Here is a 22913-nt window from a genome sequence, read left to right as displayed (position 1 = left end):
TTTTGGATACCCAATTATTTAGCTTTCTCTGCATTTAAAGTATTCCATTTTTTCAAACTAGTTTTGAATAATTGACTTCTTGATTTGATAATTGTCAGTGTGCATTTCTTCAGTTATTTAGGATGTGTTTGTAGTGTTTCACTATCCCAAAGCATCTGAGGCATAGATCTGCATTCTGTGGTTGTTTTTGGTTCTCATAGTGCTTTTCTTATATTTCTGCAGCCTGAAAAAAACATTATTTTGTTACTATTTTTTAATGTGTTTTGTACTCTTTTAAAATTAAATTTCAAGTCTACTGTATCTATTGCTGAACATGCTAATCATTCTCAGCCTATTGCTGAACATTTGTAGCCCAGCTGTATCACAAGTTAAGGTCATATTGGCTTGTAGGTTTCGTCAGTGTGTCTGTGTAGGTGTGCTCTCTTGAAGTACAGTATGATGTGACTGTGGTCAGAGAGAGGAGTTTTTGGTCAGACAGTGAAGGTGCTTATAGCAGAGGGGTCCACTGGCCATAGTTCACCACACTGCTGCCCAGAGCTGAGCTGTAACCAAACCTTTCTAAAAAGTCCCCTTTGGTCTTTCCATTGACAATGTACAGGCCCAACCTTTGACCTTGATAATGCTGTAGCTGTAGTTGCCTGAGTGTGTTCCACACCAGGATTGGGAACTGCTATTATACAGGGTCTCAGGAGAAACAGAGCCTAACCCAGCAAGCAATGGGTACAAGACAGGATACACTGGTCAGAACGCTTTTCAGATACCAGTCCATCACAGGACACACAGACACAAATGCTCTGAGAAAAGGGCACATTTTCCCAAAAATTAACCCACTAGTATGTCTTTTGACTGTGGGAGGGAACCGAACCACCTGGTGGAAATCTAAGGGAACATGCAGACTTCATGCAGATAGCACTCCAGGAATTAAACCCAGGGCCCCAGCGCTGCAAGGCAACAGTGTTCACCCCTGTTCCATCAGTCATGTAGACCAGAATTATTGACCCTAATAATAATAATAATAATAATAATAATAATAAATCAGAGCTAGTAACATCAGAATTGAAATATATCAACTATGAGAGTTGATAGTCTATCTTGAAATTGTAATTTGCTTCATGTAATTAATTTGAAAACAGCTTTAAAGCCCTTTAATAATTCACTTAGCCAGTGCTTCCTTTGAGCCTCTCAGCAAGACTGACTTTACTTTCTCACCACCACTCCCCCAATTATATACAACAGGCCAGCCCCTCCCCCTGAGGTTAAACCACAAACTGTAAACACTGAAAATGGGGAAGGACAAAAGGTTATGAAAACATCAGAAAAGACAATCATTTGACCCGACACTAATATAAACATAAATATATTGAAATAATATACATTATACGTTAATCAAAACATATACTGTAGCAAGTTATAGAAAAACATAAAAATGGGGAAAATTCATTTTATTATAAGGCATATGGTTATCTGAATTGATGACACTGCTATTCAGAAAGTTCACCAGAGTTGGTTTAGGGTTAGGGTTAAATATCATCAGATTTGTGAGGGAAAGTGTACATTTCCTTGTGAATACTGCTAAATGAACAGTTAAAAAACACACATTTTCCATTTTATGTTATAATAGTTTTAACAGAACAGGAAAATTTCCACTGTCTTTAAAACTCTTTTTAGTACAGAACTCAGATGCCGGCGTTTCAGTGGCCCACGCACTTAGTAATACCATTCCAGGTCTTCACAATAAAATATGTAGAATTTTTTAGATTTGTTCCATTTGTCTCAAATTTTTATTTTTATTCAAGCTAGAAGACACATACTATAGGGAAAGGTCTATAAGCATTTTCAGATTTTTAAGGTCCAGAACTTAAAAAATCTATTTCTTGTTTTATTTTTTTCCTGGATGTTTCTCTCTGGTGAGTGGAAACAGTAAGACATAAAAGAAATACGATTACATACACATAATGCTCAAGAAGTTAGCTTCAATTTAAGCTCTAAGGTAGGGCTTTAGTGTCTACATGTCCAGAGAGATTGCAAAACATTTGAGGGGATATCATTCCAGACAGAAATTGTCTCTTGATGCCTGTGTCAGCTGGCCATACTAAAAGGTTAAGGGGTGAGGCTTGCTCTCATCACCGACAGGAAGAGCCCGCTGATCTTGGTGCAAGTCTGAACACAGAGCCTGACTTGAATCCTGCTGCAAGTGAGAGAACTCAGACTGTCCCAGGATATAGTGCTCTTACTGCCTGCTGTAGATTATTGCATAGAATATCAGAATATACATCAGTATATTATAAACTCTGTCGACAATGAAGTCCAACTGTATCAATGTTAACTGAATTTAAGTGAAACTCCCAGCTGGTTTGTGAATCACAAGATTTCCCCTGTGACAGACAAAGTCTCAGGCAGCATTCAGGTTTGTATGGACTTGCTCTCTCTGGGCTGCTGTTTATACTAAAGTTTTAAAGTTTCCTAAATTGGACAAGGTGAAAGCAGTCCCATGGTCAATTTTTCACCCAGGCTTTGATTGAGAGACCAGTTCAAAGAAAATGAGTAAAGTTCACCTTATAACACCTTTTAAATCTAGTAATCACTGCTGGAGATTGGTTATGAAAATACGCTGATGTACTCTCTCACTTTTGGAGATACTCCACTCCTTTGCCATTGAGACTCTTCTATATCAGCTGCGCTGGGTCAGAAAGGGCTGCCCTGATCTTACACTGATGACATCATGGTCATGGCTGTCGGAGAGCAGGATTTCAGGGCTCTGTGAAAAACCATATAAGACTTTCAACAGTTGTCATCAACTACTCATGACCCAGACTCGTGTCCTACTGAATCCAGCAGGAGACCTCAAACTCACCCTGGTCCTCTTTCTACTGGACATCTGTGGGGTTGACCTGTCCCCACTGTGTCCTTTCCTCTTCAGTCTGCTTGAGGAGTGGAGCTGTCTGTGTGTGGAGATGAGGAGCTGCCCTGTTGGTCCTGGACTCCATTGTTTCTAATTCACTCTCATGGGAGAGCTGGAGCCAGACCTGACAAGCAATGGGCGCAATGCAGGGCCGTGGAGAGGATGCCATATCATCACAACACAGACTGAGGAAACCTGTGTGAACCGAGAGAACATGCAAACTCCACACAAATAGCACCTCAGGTGCGGAATTGAACCCAGGGTCCCAGCACTGCGATACAGCAATGTTCACCACTCAGCCACTGTGCCACCTCTCTGAAACAACCATATCCATACTCCTCAAATGGAAGACAGAACTGCGCCATTTTTCCTTCTTCACCAACAGACTGCTCTGAGCTAGTGTCATCTAGCTACACCACCTGCAGATATCCATGTCAAATTTTATCTGTACTGCCTCTCAGGTCTATAGTGCCTTTTTTCTAGACTAGCCTGCTCATGTCCCTGCTCTCACTGTCATAGAGTCTCATACCTTAGAGGAATGGTCTCTGGACACAGCTGAGGAAAAAGCTCTGTACAGGCTGTGCACAGATCTCGGCTGTCTGCACTCCCTCACACACCCCAGAGAACTCGTTTGGGGGTGCAGTAGGATACACATCCTTTCTGGGGAAACCTGTACAGATCTCCCTCAGTAAAACAGCTGATGATCTGCATCCTGCTTTTCATAGATTTCCATTTTAGTTGCATTTCTGAATCTCAGCTGCATATTTTCAAATGTCCTTCAATCTACAAATCATCCTTTCTCTGTGAAAGAAATAAATCATTATTTATCATTATTATGATGAAAAGTCTGGAGAGAATCTTAAAGCATTACATTGCAAAAAACTCACAAGACCTCATTGACCCCCTCCAGTTTGCATACAGAGAAAGGAGGGGGCAGACAATGCAATACTCACATTGTTAAATCCGGTCTATCAGCAACTTGATCAAGCAAGGTCATATGTAAGGATATTATCTGTTGACTTTCTCTCTGTTTTTAACACAATACAACAATTGCAGCTTGCATAGACACTCTCAGAACGTCACGCTAAACAGTATATTGATAAGTTACTGTAGGTCCTAAACGTCTTAACAAATAGGACTCAACAGTTCAAACTGGGGAACTGGTTAATTAGACATTCGCTGTGCTTCCACTGGATCACGACAGGGCTCTGTTTTGTCTCCCTTACTGTCCTTTTTGTACATTTCATTAAGGACATTATATGTAGATTAAGGACACAGCACTGGTCAGCTTACTAAGGAACCCGGAAAACCACCATTGACCCATTCTAAAGGACCATACTAAATGGTGTGAAGAGTTCTCTTACAGGTAATGTTTTAAAAACAAAGGAGCTGGTCATTGATTTTAAGAAAAATGCAACACCGCTCCAATCTACAGTAACTAATGGTCAGACTGTCAAAATTGTCAATGACTACAGGTATACAGGACTGGCCAGAGAAAAAAACTGAGTTAGGACAAATGCTGCAACACCATTTATAAAAAAGACTCAACAGAGACTCTGTTCTAAGTAAGTTTAGCAATTTCAAGGTAGATAGAACCATGCTATCACTTTTCTTCAAGTCTTTGATTAAAAGTGTATTAACATACTGTCTCACTTGCTGTTTTGGTAACATCAGTACTGTTGATTGTAATAGCCTGAAAAAAATAGTCAAATTAAGAAGCAAATAATTGTGGCAAATCAAATCACCTTAAATATCCTCTTCAAACAGAAAGTGGCAGAGAAACTGTGTACTGTGGATTACGTCTCTCACCCTCTGCATTGTGAGTTTACAATTCTCCCATCTGGGAGGTGCGTCTGTGTACCCAAGTGTAATACTAATAGAAACAGGAAATCTTTCATCTCTACTGCAATATCTCTTTCAAACAATGTATTGTAACTATCTTCTCCCTTATCGTACTGTAACACTGTTTCACTGACTTCTTTGCCTGTCATCGTGCTGTTACGTTGGGACCAATGGGACCATGAAGCTTGAATTGAATTATTGTCAGAGCTGGTGATCTGCTAGTGGAGAAACCTGTGCACTATCCTGGCTGTCAGTTAGTTTGTGTCTGTTTTGGATCCATCTGTGTCTGATTACTGTTCAGAGATGGAGCTGGTCTTTCACTGCTATAGCACCTGCTCCTGTCTGACATCCTTGTTAATCCTCTTGATCCTCCTCTTCCGTCACATATCCTCCACATATATATATATTGTTTTTGGTTTTGAATTCTGTGGGTATTACTCTTCATGAGATTTCATTCATAGAGTCCTTCTTCATTTGAACACAAGGTCTGTCCAGCTTTAACCAGTTTCTAGTGATTTATTTCATGGTTGCAGTTCTGACAGTTCTAAACAAGTATCTTTCTGCCTCTGAAGGCAGCTCTGGTGTTTGTGCCAGAAGAAAAATGACTCCTAACAAGGATTTTTTTAAATATTTGTTTTTCAGAATATTTCCCCAGTTTATTTTCATACCAAAAAATAGACAAATGTTTTTGTAATCGTCATTGAGGGGAATAAGGATGGTCTGGAACAAAACAGAAATCCTGGAAGTACCTTCATTCTTGCTGTGTTTATCCTTCCCAAGAATTGAAGTTTTTGTTTAACCTGATTTTCTAGCACCTCTTAGTTACATTTTAATGATTTCTAGGTTTCTGGGTATTACATTTTATCTTATCCCAATCTTATCGTAAATTAAATTTATTTTTTATCTCCAGGGATATACAGTAGATTCTCCAATAACATTGCTTCAGAATTTTCTTTGTTTAATTCCTGTTCTGAAAAGTTGCTGTAGGCCTGTTCCTGAGCATTTGGTTGGTTTTACACTGCATGTAGCCAAACAATAAAACCATTATGAAAACCCAATTCCCTACAAGTTTCAAATACAAAAGGCTGTTTTCTCTATCAAATTATTTTTCAGGACTCAGAATTCTTTTTCATTTCAGTTTTTGTGTTTAAAGATACAGTTTAGTCTAGCCTAATAAGACCTCCAGCCAAACAGTCAGTTTCTACCTGGAATGGTGCCCTCTCAAACATTTTATAATATCTCTGGAATTAAAAAAAGTAATTATATAGTAGAAGTATACAGTATACAGTAGAATCCTTAGATTTATTATGTCTTACTGTGTCCTCTCAACAGACATAAATATACAGGACAAAAGAAAAAAAAACAAAGAAATTAGTTAAGCTAGTGGCCTTACAGTACCTTTTATATCCAGAGATCACTGCTGGAGATTGGTTCTAAAAATACACTGATATACTCTCACTTTTGGAGATACTCCACTACTTTGCCTTTGAGCCTCTTCTATATCAGCTGCAGTGGGTCAGCAAGAGTCTGTTCATCCTGGGCTGCCCTAAACTTACTATCCCAGACTCAGAGTACACTGATGACATCATGGTCATGGCTGGGGGAGAGCAAGACGTCAGGGCACTGTGAAAATCACTAGAGGACTTTCAACTGTTGTCATCATCTGCTCATGGCCCAGCCTTGTGTCCTGCTGAGTAGAGCAGGAGACCTCAAACTCGCCCTGGTCCTCTTTCTACTGGACACCTGTGGGGTTGACCTGTCCCCACTGCCTCATTTTCTCCTCAGTCTGCTGGAGGAGTGGTGCTGTCTGTATGTTTGGAGAGAGGAGGAGATGCCCAGTCTGTCACGGTTTCTATCCTACCAAGCAATGGGCTCAACACAGGAGCCTGGACTGGTTGTCAGTCCACCAGAGGGTCAACAGAGGAAACCAGTGTGAACATGGAGAGAACATACAAACTCCACATAGACAGCTCCCCAGGTCTTGAACTGAACCCAGGACTCCAGTACTGCGATACAGCTATGTTAACCACTGCTCCACTGTATGTTCCCTCTTAAACAACCCATCATCCACAATACTAGAATGGAGACAGAACTGGACCACTTCTTATTCTTCACCTGCAGACTGGTCTGAGCCAGTGTCACCCAGCTACACCACCTGCTGGACATGGACCTGGGCTGCTGGAACTGTGTGGACTGGATGTGAGTTACTTTGGGACTGTATTCCCTGCAGTGTACAGGCAGATATTCATGTCAGATTCTGTCTGCGCTACATCTCGGGGGATGCTGTTAATGTAGGGTCACCCCTCTTGCTGCCTCTTGAAAAGCAGAACAGTGTACCCAAATAATAAACCATATATAACTAAGGATGTGATAGACTGCATCAACTGTAAAAGACTCAATTTTAAAAACCAGGATCAAGTGCAACTGAAATTACTGCAAGAAGAGCTTAAACTAAAACTCAGGAATGCAAGGAAACAACACAAGGAGACAATGGAGAGTGACTTTGAAACATTGAAAACAGGAGCCTGTGGTAAACAATGAAAACAGTCACAAACATGAAATCTTCAAAGAAGAGCGTCGATACAACGGATGAGTTGGCTAAAGCAAATGATCTGACTGACTTATCTGAGGTTTGAGACAGAGGACTTCTCTGTTGCAGGTGATAGTATATTAGATACTATTACAGCAGACAGTAGTGCTGGTAGGCTTGTAATAATTCCACAGATGACCACACAATGTTTCAAGCACATATGTGCGAAAAAGGCAACAGGCCGCAATGGCATCTCTGCCTCTCTTTTAAAAAATTGCGCAGAGGAATTAACACCAGGATGGTGCCCCGTCTTTCAGAAGTCTGCTGACTCTCACTTTGTTCCAGCGCTGTGGAAAAAAGCAATGATGGTGCCAATACCCAAAAAGCCCTGTCCCTCAGATAATAATGACTACAGGCCGGTAGCACTGATGTCTGTTGTTATGAAATGGTTTGAGAGGATTATGGTATCCATGCTGTGCTCAGAGGTGAACACTGTACTGGATCCATATGAGTTTGCATTTAAATACAGGTGGGGCACCGATGATGCAATCAACAGCATTATGCATCTGTTTCTTAAACACCTAGAGGACCCCAATGCTTATACTCGGATGCTGTTTATGGACTTTAGCTCTGCATTTAATACGCTGCATCCCAATCTATTGATAAGCAAGTTGAAGCAAATGTCCGTTAACCATTACATTATAAGATGGTATCACTCATTTTTAAAAAACCATACACTCATTTTTAAAAAACCATACGTCAGTAGGTCAATAAAACTCTTTCTTTCAGAATCAAGATCCATTAGCACAGGTGACCCTCAGGTCGGTGTGAGCTCTCCAGTTCTGGTCATACTTTATACGAATGATTGTGCAATCAGTAGTCAAAGCAACTTCATCTTCAAATTCTCAGATGATACAGCTGTGCTTGGCTCAATGCGCAGAGGAAGCAGCTCATCTGTATAGGTCAGAAACCCATAGGTTTGTGCAATGCTGTGACAACAATTGTCTAATTCTGAATGTTAAAAAAACAAAAGAAACAGATTTTGATCCCAGAGCAGTTGGTCATCACCCAGATGTAGTAATCCACAAAGAACTTATCACTCAGGTTGATTCATATAAGTACTTAGGTGTACACATAGACAGTAACCTGTGCTGGACTACTCATGTAGAGAGTTTTTGCTCCAAAGTTAAGCAGCACTTATATTTCTTGCGAAGACTAAGAGTGTTTGGGGTTGGACAGGAAGTAATGCTGCTCTTTTACCATGCTGTAATCGAGAGCATTATCAGAAATGGTATAACAGTGTGGTTTGGTAATCTATCAGTTCATTTTAAATCGCAAATTTCCCGCCTCATCCAAACAGCTTTGAAGTCATGGGAGTGAAACAACATCCCTCCCTGCAGACAATCTTTGAAAAATCCATAATCAAACAGGCAGAAAAAATTATATCAGATCCTTCCCATATCCTCAATTCTGAATATGAACCTCTTCCTTCTGGCAAATGTTTTAGGGTTCCCAAATGTAAGTTAAACAGATACAAACATTCCTATAATCTCGTACTTTAGAGGAACGATCTCTGGTCACGGCTGAGGGGAAAGCTCTGTACGGGCTGTGCACTGATCTCATCTGTCATCTCTCCCTGACACTCAGTGGAAACTTGAATGGGGATACAGCCTGCCTAGGAAAGCCTGTACAGATTTCTCTCTGTGACACAGCGGATACATATCAATGCGCTAACATTGATCAACACTAGAGGGCCCCAAATACCAGCAATTACATCCCTCTAACTTTCATAACATGTATGCTCCACTACAAACACATTAACACCAAAAACAAACACAGAACAGTGGCAGCAACAACAAGTTAAATAACATACATCTTAGAAAATCAATCGGTGTGAGCCAGTGGTAGGGGTAGCGTTCAGTAATCTGACAGTTTGTGGGAAGAAACTGTCTCTGAATCTGGACGTACTTGCCTTTATGCTCCTATAACACTTACCAGAGGGAAGGGGGAGAAAAGTGAGAAACGAGGATGACTGGTATCCTTAGCGATACTTCCAGCCTTCCTGAGAGCAAAACTGTTTCAAAATGTTCACATCTGCACACCAAGAGTTGACTATCATTAGACATACACTACCAGCCGAACCAGAGCGATCCATGCGATAGGTGAAGAATCTGTCAAGCTGAACGGCTGAGTCAGGTGTATTGGGGGTCAGCCAGGTCTCGGCGAGACAGAGAATACAACAATCCTTCTGATGTCTTAACTCGTCCATCTTGTTCTCCACGGACTGCACGTTGGCCAGGAGGACACTCAGGAGTGGGGTCCGGTAGCCGTGGCGCTTCACTCTCGCTTGAAGTCCTCCCCGCTCCGCGTCCTTCGCGTTCGCCTGCTCTGCTCTGAGTCAGCTGGGGGGTCCGTTCGCAGAGGCACCCAAGATAGGAAATATCTGTGTTTAAATCAGCGATTCTCAATCCAGTGTCCACAAGCACTTGTCAGTCATAAATAATTGCTGAAAAGATACACTGGATACAAAAAGCCCACAATACGAAACAGATGAAGACATAAAGATGAGGAGCAACACGTACCCACTCTCCGGCACCATGTTGATTGATTATATCAGCCAGTGATGTACTGTATCTAATTGAGCCTGCCTAGACTAAATGCTCATGTGACTGACTAAATCGTTCGTCATAGAACAGCGCCGAACATTCCATAACTTTTCTCTCTCTCTAGCTAGAGAACAATTTATGTTAGTCTCTCCACGATATCGCTCACTCTTAAAATATTTAAAAGAATACCTCACCCACGTCTTGATTCCACACCGGCACTCTGTCTCCTTCATAGATATAGGACAGTAAGCCAGTGGACCCCGCAATCCCAAACCCCCTGCATTGTCCCACCTCACTAAAAAAGCTGACAGCCCACAGTGGGGAGTCTTGTGCGCTACCATTGTTATCAAGTTATCAAGTTATCAAGTTTTAGATCCAGCAGACTCTGTCTGTCCCTTCTGTAGCTCTGTGTGAATTTATGTAGTTTTAATATGTATTTTTTGTTGTTTAGTACAGTTTGTGAATATAATGTTAATGTCAATATGTTTAGGTGAAATGCAAGTTATATTAAGATAAGATCATTTTATTGGCCATATACAATTTCTTGAATTAGGAATTTGTCTTTTCGCATACCCCAACTTGCTCTCCATGAGACACACAGACAGGGAGAGAAGCTTGGGGTCAGAGCACACGGTCAGCCATTTATAGGACACCCCTGGAGCAGCTGGGGTTAAGGGCCTGCTCAGGGGCCCAACAGAGTAGGATTCCTCTGCTAGCCACGGGATACGAACCAGCAACCTTCCAGCCACTGGCACAGAGTCACCGCACTGCCCTATATATTGTAATTCAACCAGGTTAAATAAACATATACTGTGCTCATTGAACTGGAGGGGGTCTGAGGCTACATGTCCTGAGAGAAAAAAAAGCACTGTGGAGAGATCCGGAGTATACAGATCGGCTAGTCTGCGCGGAGGGGTGAGTTTAAATTTCATTGACTGGAGGAAAAGTAGAGAGATTATTGGGAAAAGAGAGAAACAGAAGGGACTGGATTGGGATTGGAAAAATGTCTGGAGACAATGTGCAAGGCATCCACATTCATTCTCAAAGAAAACACTCGGGATCTGCAGAGTGCAGTGAAGAGGCAGCAAGTTTCTCGATCATCAGAGGCTCCGAGTAAACCTGAAGATTTACAGCTGAGAACAGCGGACACAGGATACAGATTATTCTCACCGGACTGTCTGATTTATTGTTGTCAGGACTCAAATCTATTTTACTGTTTTATCGCTGACAAACCTGTTTTTTCTGACATTACTTTTACCATCCAGTATTAAAACACATATTTTTAAAAAAAGTTTGTGAAATTACTAAATTTGAGGAATATATCGTCTCGCCTTTTAACCAGCGTGCCAATGATTTATTTGGGTTTAAGAGACTCCGTACATTCCTTTATAGTGAATGTTATTTTTTTTAGTTTCTCGCACGGTTATTTATATATGTTGTTGTGTTTGAGAAATTTCACAATGCAGGGTGGTCTATATGTGTTTTTCAATTTTAAATTACAGAAAGCAAATAGGATATTTGCTCATTGGGCACACAAGCCTTGTGAAGTCATCTTGTGATCACCGGTAGAATTACGGTTGAAATTCCTTAAAAGTCTAATATAGTCACAAATTGATGGCTGTTTTGGATGGAGACACTGCCAAATTAAAAGCTTCATTTTTTGTGCAATTGACTGAAGTGGGACACAACATCGGTCACATTAAGAACCTAGGTCATCCCATTTATTATATAATGTATGAATTTAATGTTATACCTCTGGTTATAGTTACACTTCAGTGCTGAGAAACAGGCACACTTTCACTGGTATATCACCTGCTCCCTCCTGACTCCCATGTTGAGTCTCTTCTCTAACCTTAGTGTGGCCTTCAGCAGCCCTGCTGTTGTGTTCAGGGTGAGTTATGTCAATAAGAAGAGAATTGTACACAGTGCACTTTCTGCTGGTTCCCTTTTCATTGTATCTCCATGTGTCTCCCTGTTTCCCACTGTCTCCCTTCCTGACAGTTTCTTCTCATCTTTATTCTTCATTCTGAAACCTAAATTTTGAAGCAGTAGTTATCTTCAACATCCTCATCCATGGACACTCTGAGAAGGATAATGACATGATGTTGTATACTACTGCTGAGCTGGGTGTTGTAGTGGAGACGTGGAAAGAAAGATGTGGATGAGCTGTGCAGATGTTCAGCTGTGCTCCTGTCTTTTTGTCTGCAGGATGTGGAGATGTGAACTAACAGAGAGATGTTGTGAAGATCTGGCCTCTGCTCTTCAGTCTCAACACTCCAGTCTGAGAGAGCTGGATCTGAGTGACAATAAACTGGGGGATTCAGGAGTGAAACTGCTGTTTGCAGCTCTGAGGGATCCCAACTGCAAATTAACAACACTGGGGTAAGTGAACACTGGTGATTTCTTTGTATTTTATATCGTTTTATTTAGGTATGCTCAGACACAGAATATTGACTTTTTCACATGCATCCACACCTAAGAATTACAAAAATAAAAAAGAAGCCGGGCATATTCAAAGACAAAAAACTGCAAGGCAATTTTATACAAGTTCTTGTTTGTGACTATTGTTATTTATTAATATCTCATTACTGAGAGATTCAATATGCAATCTTTCCTATTTTGCCCATCTTTTTTACACACACACATACAGTGCCTTGCGAAAGTATTCGGCCCCCTTGAACTTTTCAACCTTTTGCCACATTTCAGGCTTCAAACATAAAGATATAAATTTTTTATTTTATGTGAAGAATCACCAACAAGTGGGACACAATTGTGAAGTGGAACGAAATCTATTGGATTTTTGAAACTTTTTTAACTAATAAAAAAATGAAAAGTGGGGCGTGCAAAATTATTCGGCCCCTTTACTTTCAGTGCAGCAAACTCACTCCAGAAGTTCAGCGAGGATCTCTGAATGATCCAATGTTGTCCTAAATGACTGATGGTGATAAATAGAATCCACCTGTGTGTAATCAAGTCTCTGTATAAATGCACCTGCTCTGTGATAGTCTCAAGGTTCTGTTGAAAGCGCAGAGAGCATCATGAAGACCAAGGAACACACCAGGCAGGTCCGTAATACTGTTGTAGAGAAGTTTAAAGCCGGATTTGGATACAAAAAGATTTCCCAAGCTTCAAACATCCCAAGGAGCACTGTGCAAGCGATCATCTTGAAATGGAAGGAGTATCAGACCACTGCAAATCTACCAAGACCTGGCCGTCCCTCTAAACTTTCAGCTCAGACAAGGAAAAGACTGATCAGAGATGCAGCCAAGAGGCCCATGATCACTCTGGATGAACTGCAGAGAACTACAGCTGAGGTGGGAGAGTCTGTCCATAGGACAACAATCAGTCTTACACTGCACAAATCTGGCCTTTATGGAAGAGTGGCAAGAAGAAAGCCATTTCTCAAAGATATCCATAAAAAGTCTCGTCTAAAGTTTGCCACAAGCCACCTGGGAGACACCCCAAACATGTGGAAGAAGGTGCTCTGGTCAGATGAAACCAAAATCGAACTTTTTGGCCACAATGCAAAACGATATGTTTGGCGTAAAAGCAACACAGCTCATCACCCTCAACACACCATCCCCACTGTCAAACATGGTGGTGGCAGCATCATGGTTTGGGCCTGCTTTTCTTCAGCAGGGACAGGGAAGATGGTTAAAATTGAGGGGAAGATGGATGCAGCCAAATACAGGACCATTCTGGATGAAAACCCGTTGGAGTCTGCAAAAGACCTGAAACTGGGACGGAGATTTATCTTCCAACAAGACAATGATCCCAAACATACAGCAAAATCTACAAAGGAATGGTTCACAAATAAACGTATCCAGGTGTTTGAATGGCCAAGTCAAAGTCCAGACCTGAATCCAATCGAGAATCTGTGGAAAGAGCTGAAAACTGCTGTTCACAAACGCTCTCCATCCAACCTCACTGAGCTCGAGCTGTTAAGCAAGGAAGAATGGGCAAGAATTTCAGTCTCTGTGCAAAAGAGAACACAGATGTGCAAAACTGATAGAGACATACCCCAAGCGACTTGCAGCTGTAATCGCAGCAAAAGGTGGCTCTACAAAGTATTAACGCAAGGGGGCCGAATAATTTTGCACGCCCCACTTTTCATTTTTTTATTAGTTAAAAAAGTTTCAAAAATCCAATAGATTTCGTTCCACTTCACAATCGTGTCCCACTTGTTGGTGATTCTTCACATAAAATAAAAAATTTATATCTTTATGTTTGAAGCCTGAAATGTGGCAAAAGGTTGAAAAGTTCAAGGGGGCCGAATACTTTCGCAAGGCACTGTATATATATTGTTTTTGTTTTAGAATTCTGTGGGTAATATTCTCCATGAGATTTCATTCATAGAATCCTTCTTCATTAGAACACAAGGTCTGTCCAGCTTTAACCAGTTTCTAGTGATTTATTTCATGGCTGCAGTTCTGACAGTTCTAAACAAATATCTTTCTGCCTCTGAAGGTAGCTCATCTGGTGTTTGTGCCAGAAGAAAAAGGACTCCTAACAAGGAATTTTTTATATTTGTTTTTCACAATATTTCCCCAGTTTATTTTCATACCAAAAAATGTTTAGGATATGCCAGGTGTTACCAGCCATTCTTCCAGCACTTTTTTTTCTTCCAATACTGAATATTAATTTCTTACTCACATTCTCTCCATGAATGTGAATTGGTGGATTTATGCAGATTTGAATTGTTTTAGATTCTTCAATTGCTATGGAGGTGCCAAACTCCTTTTCTCATTCGAATCTTACTTTTAACTCTTAAGTATTCTTCCTCTGTTTTCTGATATTGTACATACTGTACATCTGAAAGGATGTAGCTTTGGAAGAAAGTTCAGTATGCAAAATGTATCAATTTGTTAATCTCTCATCTCAGAGTCTCATTTACTTCTTCTCAGCTTTCTCCAGCATTTTCTCCTCTCTCTGTGCTTTGACGTTGCCTGTTTGACCACGTCTTGGACTGATCCCTGAGCTTTGAACCCTACATGTTAAATGACTCTCCTCCAGACTCTCCCTGGTGCTTTAATCAGTTCCTCTCAGCTCAACCTCTGCCTTTTTGATCAAGTCTCTAGTTTCACTTCCTACTGCCTGCCCTGCTCACGAGATATCACACCGGGGCCCTGGGTCTACAGTCTTACTTCTGTGCAGCTCAGTTTATAAAGCTTCAATAACCTGAATGACAGCTCAGCACAAAACCTGAGCTATTCATCTCACTTAAAACATAATGCTTTTTTTCTTCTTTCTTTCTTTATTCTATAGTGCCACACAACAGAATTGAATGGAATTTGCTTTTGGTACAGGAAAGAACACAGATGAGACATACATACAACATATACAGTACAAATTTAAATAAAACAGAAGACAGACAAACATCGTCACATACATATGTAAACAACTTTCCATTGAGCAGCATCATTATACAGTGGAATTCAGAGTTCAACGTGAACTCAGAGTTCGTAAGGGAGTGAGAAGTGTAGTGGTTTGATGGGTTTACTGAGACAATTATTAATTGTAGCAGTAATCACGAGGTTGTTCGTTGGGGCTTTTAGAAAATCAATCGTCAGAACAACTAACAACGCACACACACGGGTTCAATACACGAGATACATTTATTAATATAAACTGTGCACCAAACATATACTAGTCTGCCTGGATACGAGCGGCAGACCTTACTGTGAGGGTTATCAATATACAAGGTATATAATCTCGAAGAGATGCAAACACAAAGAGATACACAACAGAGAATATATGTCAATATATATCCTTCGGTTACCAAATCGCTAATCAGTGTTATTACCCACTGTTACTCTAAACTCGGAAGTAAATACATTACTCATGAATTAAATTGATAACAACTTGTGTTGAGGTACAATTGAATTCTCGAGACGCAATGTAGAACATGGGGTTTACTTATCCACTGTGTTTGGATTTGGAATTTCCCGGCACGAACACCAAACCAGCTGACAGGCTCTGTTGCAGCCTCTGTTCCAGCGGTTGTTCAATGGGCGTTGTGTCGGCGTCCTCTGGCTACCGGCCAACCAGTCGAGGTGCGGCTCGGAGTAGGACGGGCGGAGGAATCTGACTGCGGCGCGCAGGGCAGTCGTTGCTCCGAGGGGATCTACCAGCAGTCCGGCTGGCTAGTAGAAAGTCTCTATGCACAGAGTGTGACCGCGAGTCCTCACAAGTCACTCTTTTGCCTGGGAAGAAGCTGGTTCATTCCCGGTCCAGCGCTGCTTCTGAATAAGCTATTCAGGTTGTCGACGAGGGTCCAACTGTAGGCTGCCGTTGATCAAGCGGAGCATTCACGTTGGTAGAATTCTGAGTACGTACGGGATCCTCGGCCTCGCGCTTAGAACAAAGTCCAAGTCCTTTTGCAGACAACAGCAGTTGTCACGTGATTGTCTCTGAGGATGCGCTAAAATGGCCAAGGAGAGCTCTGAACTGAGCTTGCGCTCCCTTTTTGATCAAGACCCAGATGTGTGCTGATTGGTTGAGAGTTTCGCGGGCATTGGAGACCCACGTGGTATTACCATGCCCTGCCAGTCTCTGATTGGTTGGTCAAGGTGAGATATAAGTCACTTACTCTTGACACTTAGGAATGCAGTCCAGATGTCCATTCGGCACTCCCTAGACTGATAGGCGCCAATGGATGACCATTGATCATGATAGCCAGGCTTAGCTAATTGCATCCCCGTCTGGGAGCTTGTTTCTTATCAAAAGAAAACATCTTAAATCAGCCTGCATGAATTCTTTCTCTGTGGCTGCACCACAGAGATGGAGGGTGAGATGGGGCCTCCTTCAGGAGCATACCAACGCTTAATTCTGTCTTATTAACAAGCATTGCCGCTACATATCCCCCCTTTTTGAAGGTCACGAGGTCCTGAGGCGTTGTTGCCTTCAAAACAAAAACAGAGTTAAGTGATGTCTGTTGTACCACGGTGGATTCTACCACCCAATATTCACATTACCTCTCGAGAAACAGGAAATAGTGTTGGAAAGAATATTGCGTATACCTGCTCTCAGTTATAAGGCACCTAGAAATGAGGCATTGGGCATCATCATTAGCCCTAGACCTTAAACTTCCGGCAGTTCACTATCAGTATCGGATAGCTCTGCAGCAGGCAGACGTTTGGGAGTGGTTACCTGATTTCGGTGATGAACCATTACTCCCTTTGTCTCATTCAAACTACCCCGCAAGGCTTTGATACAAGAGAACAGCATCCAACACATTACCCCAGCCATGATCCAGCTACCCAGCAGCACTGTCAAGATGACCACGTTTACTGTTCCTAGCGCCCCAGAGGATCCACAACGACTGTGCTTGGGACCTACCAGTGTAGTTTTTAAGTTTGTGTCGTTGAGAACAAATTCGACTACCTGTACACCCTCAAGACTTACTGTCTCTTGGATTCTCTCATCCAAGTCAACGCTGTGTCCTCTGAAAGCATCCACAATCTCGAGTTCCGTTTCATACAGTTCTGACTCCAAGTGATATAGTGCTAAATCGTTGAGATGCACTATAGCTCCCTCAGGAACTTGTAGAAAAACTATTTGGTTGGGTAGCTGCACTTCGGTAGCTGTATCATGTCTGTCATAGGTTATTGTAACAGTTAACTGTGGTGTGCTGACCAGCCATTTCTTTCCCACCTGCTCAACCTGGGGTTCGTTAACCTCACTTTTGCTCGTCACTGTGGCTTTACACTTTTCAGTGGCACCCCCCTTTCTGATACCACACAACCTCTGAGTTGTGTTCCTAAGGAATGGCTTACTTGGGCATACCCAGTGGATATCCTTGGTTGATATACACAGTTCCAGGTTTGGAACAAGGTACAAATTTGGATCATCCTCCTGGTAAGCTACGAGCGGTGGGGTGGTCAACTTCACATGCATTTCCCCCCTCCAGAAGCCAACGTTCGATATAGACTTGAGTCTATAGATATCCTTGCTACTCACGATGGGAAGGTTCAACAGGAAACCTATTTCCTTGGCTTCGGGGTTGACATGTATGGGAATGGCACTGCCTAGACTGTATGCAAGATGTACTTGCAATGGCTGCACCATCTCGGAAGTGGTTGTCTTCAGTACTTCTTCTACTAAGGACAGTGGAACCAAATAGGTTGGAATCTGTCCCATGGCTAGGCTAGTTACTGTGGCACTAAGCTCCCTAAGCAGATCCTGCATCAGCATTCTGACCTGATGCACATAAGCATAGTCCCACTGTAACACGTCGACAATCCTGCCCACGGTGTGGAGGGTGTTATTTAACACTGCTGCATGAAGGTTTACTGCTAAAATTGTGCCCTGTAAGGTTTTCCCTAGGCTTTCCAGCCGCTGCTGTTGTTGATACAGCCTGTCATAAATTTCTGGCATTTCCTTACGTAACCCAGACACCTGCCTTCTCAGGGTGGTCAGGGTGACAGTGTTAGCAGCAAACAGACCCGCTGAAAATAGCGAACCCACGGCGGAGGCCGCAGCAATCACACCTCCCAAGAACCTTTTGGGCCGCTGAGGCCTGTCATCTCCTCCTGGGTGACTGTTGCCTTCCTCAGCTGGCGGAGCATGTGTATAGTGTCTAGCTGGGCATGCCATACAGTATCCCCAGCCCACTGCCTACCATGATAGGACACCCTACTGTTCATGTTGATGTGCTTCCGAAACACATCATGTGGGTCCAGCCGTACATACACTCGCTGAGTATATGTTCTGCAATTTGTTAACAACAATCCGGGAGCGTCCTGCAGGAATATGCCGGTAGGAGGACCGGGTTCCACAACTTCAAGGGGCTGTGTCGAGGCGATCCACAGTACTGTCAGGACCAGCCATGGCAGTTTTAGGATTCCCATTCTGGAACACAGATGAGGCACATGGTACAGTTCCACTATATTTTTGAATATATTTTCCTAGCAGGACCTACACTACAGTACCTAACTACCTGCACCTACAAAGGGGCACCCCCCTCTTTGATCGGGTTTAGACTTTTAACCCTATTCTGTGTCCTCCCGCGCCATTTGAGATGGGCGATTCAACCGGAGGTGTTTGCGATGCACCCACTTGTAGACCAGAGATTGCCTTCCCTTTTCAATCCGAATACGATAAGCTACCGGTGATACGTTATCGACAATCTCGTGGGGTCCTGTCCAACTGGGTAAGAACTTCTGGGCCACCCCTGTGGGTTTGGCAAATTGGAAGTACAGGACCTTGTCTCCTACTTGGAGTTCCTGGTTAACTGCCTTTCGGTCATAGTATGTCTTCCTACCCTCTGCACTTCTTCCCAGATTGTTCTGGGCAAAAGCAAAGGTTGCCTGCAAATGTGCTCGCAGGTCTGACACATACTGATGGGCCGTAGCAGCCCCCGTCGTGCTCAGGTCCTCCACCCCATAAAGACAGTGTAGGGGAAGAGTCATCTTCCGACCTGTCATCATCTCAAAAGGTGGGACCTCCGTAGAGCAATGGGGCGTGGCTCGGATGGCCGTCAGAACCAGGGGCAGCTTAATGTCCCAGTCCCTACTGCTGGTGGAGACAAACTTTTTGAGCATACTAACCACCGTTCGGTTTGCCCTTTCTGCCTGGCCCGAGGATTGAGGGTGGTAGGAGATATGCAACTGGGCCTTGACCCCAAGCATATTCCACAGGGTTGCCATTACTGTAGCTGTGAAATGGGTTCCCCGATCCGAGTCCACGGTCAGGGGGGGTCCCCATCGACTGAACACATGGTTCACCAACAGCACTGCAGTTGTCTCTGCCGTGTCGTTGGGTGCTGGGAGGCACTCAATCCATTTTGTGAATGCACACGTAACAGTGAGGAAATATTTGTTCCCTCTGGATGACCTCACCAGCGGCCCCACCCAATCAATTTGTAGATTGGACCAGGGGAATGTCATGCCCTTTTTCTGGAGTGGTGCCCAGTGCAAGGGCCGTGATGGTTGGAACTGGCTACACATCAGACACCCCTTTTCATACGCGGCGATGTCTTGGCCCATGTGAGACCAGAATGCCACCTGCTGGATAGCGTCGTACGAGGCCTTGATTCCCCGGTGACCCCCACAGGGTTCGTCATGAGCGTGTTGGATCATGACCCCCCAATGACAGCGGGGAACTACCCACTTTGGGACACCTTGTGCAACTGGTACACAAACCAACAACCCCTTTATAATTTTTAGGTTGTCTTTTACCTCTGCCAGCTCCTTCAGCTCCGGAGACTGGCTCAGCACCTGCTCCGAAAGAGGTTGACGCACTGGGTCAGCGATATGCTGATACATTTGCCCAATTGCTGGGTCCTGTTTCTGCATTTCCGCAAGATCGGTGTTAAAACCCTGTGACCCAAGCACTACAGAATGAGGGTCAGCTCCGACATCCTGTCTAACCCTGCTTCGGGTGACCGCCTTGACCTCAGCCACGGTTTCTGGGGGTAGCCATTCCTGCTGGAACTGCCAGGGATCACCCTCTAAGGCGCCAGATTTGGCCAGCCGGTCAGCCTCATCATTCCCGTCTTTGTCGGGTCCCTTCACCTGGGAGTGTCCCTTCACCTTCCTCCAGTAAACCATCATTCCAGCCTCGGTCGTGAGCTTGTCACTGGCCAGGAACAACTCTTTGTTCTTCACTTCCTTTCCCCGGGCATTTTTCATGCCGTTACCCTTCCAATACGGAAGATGGGACATGAAGCTATGTCGGGCGTAGTTCAAGTCACTAGAGATGACAAATTGTTTAAGGCCATTTGTCAGGGCCTGCTGGAGGGTGATCAGCACCCCAGCTACTTCCGCATACTGACTAGTCTTTGGTCCTAGCTTATAGCGGGTCGGCCCACAGGGAGTATTGTCTTGCCAGACTACTCCTACCCCTGCTAGCACCTGCTGTTCGTGGCGAAAAGAGCAACCGTCAACATAGGCCATGGGTAAGCCCTGGCCCACGTTCTCATCGTAGTACCGATGATTGTTCGGTAGCTCAGCAGCGGGAATCATTTCTGGAGCTTCCATGTCAGTGTCACAGCCGTGACACACTTGGCCCAAAGCCAGGCCCTGTCCCAGGTACATTTTCTTGCTCTGTGCATAACGTACCTCTATCTCATAGCCTTGTAGGGCCATCATCCATGCCACAATCCTGCTATTTGACACCCTGCCCGCTTTCAGTCTCTGGCTATGCAGGAACGTCACAGGTTGGTGGCAGGTTTCGATGATGATCTTTTGTCCCCCAACATAACTACGGAAGTGTTCTACCGACCAGACCGTAGACAACAGGGCCTTCTCACAGTCCAAGAACTTTTGCTTCACTGGGCTCAGGGCTCGACTGGCATACGCCACCACCCTTCGCTCTTGGTCATATTCCTGACTCAGAGCAGCCCCAAGGCAGTGCTCTGAGAACCCTGCTTCAAGGTAGAAGACCTTATTTTTGTCAGGGTAGGCCAAGCACGGCACACTACCGAGTCTGCGCTTCAGCTCCATCACAGCCTGTTCTGGGGAAGGTCCCCACTCAAAGGGCACGTCTTTCTGCAACAGCTTGTGGAGGGGCCTTGCTATTTCAGTGTAATCCTCAATGAACTGCCGGGAATAATTACATACTCCCAGAAAGCTGCGCAGTTCAGACAGGTTAGTGGGCGACTTCATATTCTGGATAGCTTGGACTCTGCTGGACTGTGGCTGTATGCCTTGGGCTCCAACCAATAGTCCTACGTACTCTACTTGGGTCCTACACCACTGTCCCTTAGCCAGGGACAGTTTGGCCCCTGCACGGAAGAGCTGGGTCAACACATGCCTGACCTCGGCCATGTGTTCTTCCCAGGTCTGACTCCGCATCAGAATATCGTCCACATAGACCAGGTTGCCCCTGGCGGCTGCATCACTCATGGCTTTGTGCAGAAATATGTTGAACTCCGCTGGGGAGTTGGAATACCCAAAGGGGCATCGATTCCAGGTGAACTGCCTGTTTCCAAAGGAAAAGGCCAGTTTGTACTGGTCTGTCGGTTCTACCTTAAGGGTCCAGAACCCATTGGCCACATCCACTGTGGTGAAATATTTCGCTGTTGTCACCTTGGCTAACTCCTGATCTAGGTAGATCATTGGCCATCGTGACAAAGAAACCTGTTTATTCAGCTGCCGGTAGTCAATGGTCAGACGCCACTTACCATTGGGTTTCAGCACCGGCCACAGTGGGGAGTTATAAGTGGAGTTACACTCCCTTATGATCTGACGATCTAGTAGAGCATCCAACGTCTGCTTTATGGACTCGTATGCCGTGAGGGGAATGCGATACTGCCTGACATAGGTTGGGCGGGCGCCAGGGGCCGTAGGAATGCGCACTGTGTGCAAATCCGTCACCCCGCAGTCATAGGCATCCCGTGCAAACACTTCCTGGAAATCCTGGAAGATCTGACGCAGCTGCTGATGCTGGCTTTCCGTTTCCAGGGCATCTGCCTTATCAACCTGTTCCTGTACCTGCTCTAGGAATCCCTCTTTTGACGGCATGGCGGTATCCCGGGTCGCACTCTCGGCTGAGTGGTCCGTCGAAACACCTGCGTGTACTGTGTACACAACCATCTCATCCTTATCGCTAAGGTCCACTCTGCACACCTCCTGGTTGCAGAATCCCTCTATTGGCATAATTGTGATCATCCGCCGGGGGTAGGTGTAGTACACCTGCTCGTTTCCCCCCTCCCTGGCCAAGGGACCAGGGAGCTGCCCCAGTACTGGGATGGCCAGTTCGAAATCATAGAAACCGTCAATTACCATTCCCATGTCAGTGCGAGCAGGGATTTTGACATCTTGTTTTGCTATGTTCTGCACCAACAGGCAGGTGGCTCGGCCATTCCGTTACAGTCTGGGGGTACCACAGACTGCTAGGTTCAGTCTGATAAACTGAGCTGATGGTTGGAAGAAAACCATCTCAGCATCCATTCTCTGTCCCTTCTTTAGGACAAGGCGTACCGGAAACCCTGCTGTTGACGCAGGAACGATCAGGTCCGATTCGTTTACTACCTGACAGGCCTGAGGAATCGTCTGACCTGACCGAATGTTCTCGGGGTCGCCGCTTAGAG

At 44.1% G+C, this 22913-nt stretch overlaps 2 protein-coding genes across 2 annotated transcripts in view; both read left to right on the top strand.

The window, feature by feature from the left end:
- The window catches only part of LOC138223989 (growth arrest-specific protein 6-like), a 310946-nt gene that overhangs the window by 151673 nt on the left and 136360 nt on the right, over nucleotides 1-22913 (top strand). The window lies entirely within an intron of this gene.
- Nucleotides 1-22913, top strand: part of LOC102696300 (protein NLRC3-like) — a 128319-nt gene that overhangs the window by 14895 nt on the left and 90511 nt on the right. The window contains exon 2 of the mRNA XM_069180127.1: nucleotides 12089-12262. Coding sequence (XP_069036228.1) covers nucleotides 12089-12262 — 174 coding nt within the window. The remainder of the gene's footprint in view (nucleotides 1-12088; nucleotides 12263-22913) is intronic.

The sequence above is a fragment of the Lepisosteus oculatus genome, chromosome 18 (assembly GCF_040954835.1).
Source record: "Lepisosteus oculatus isolate fLepOcu1 chromosome 18, fLepOcu1.hap2, whole genome shotgun sequence".
Lineage (NCBI taxonomy): Eukaryota > Metazoa > Chordata > Actinopteri > Semionotiformes > Lepisosteidae > Lepisosteus > Lepisosteus oculatus.
Note: the sequence above shows the minus strand (reverse complement) of the source record. Positions and strands in the feature narration are given on the sequence as shown.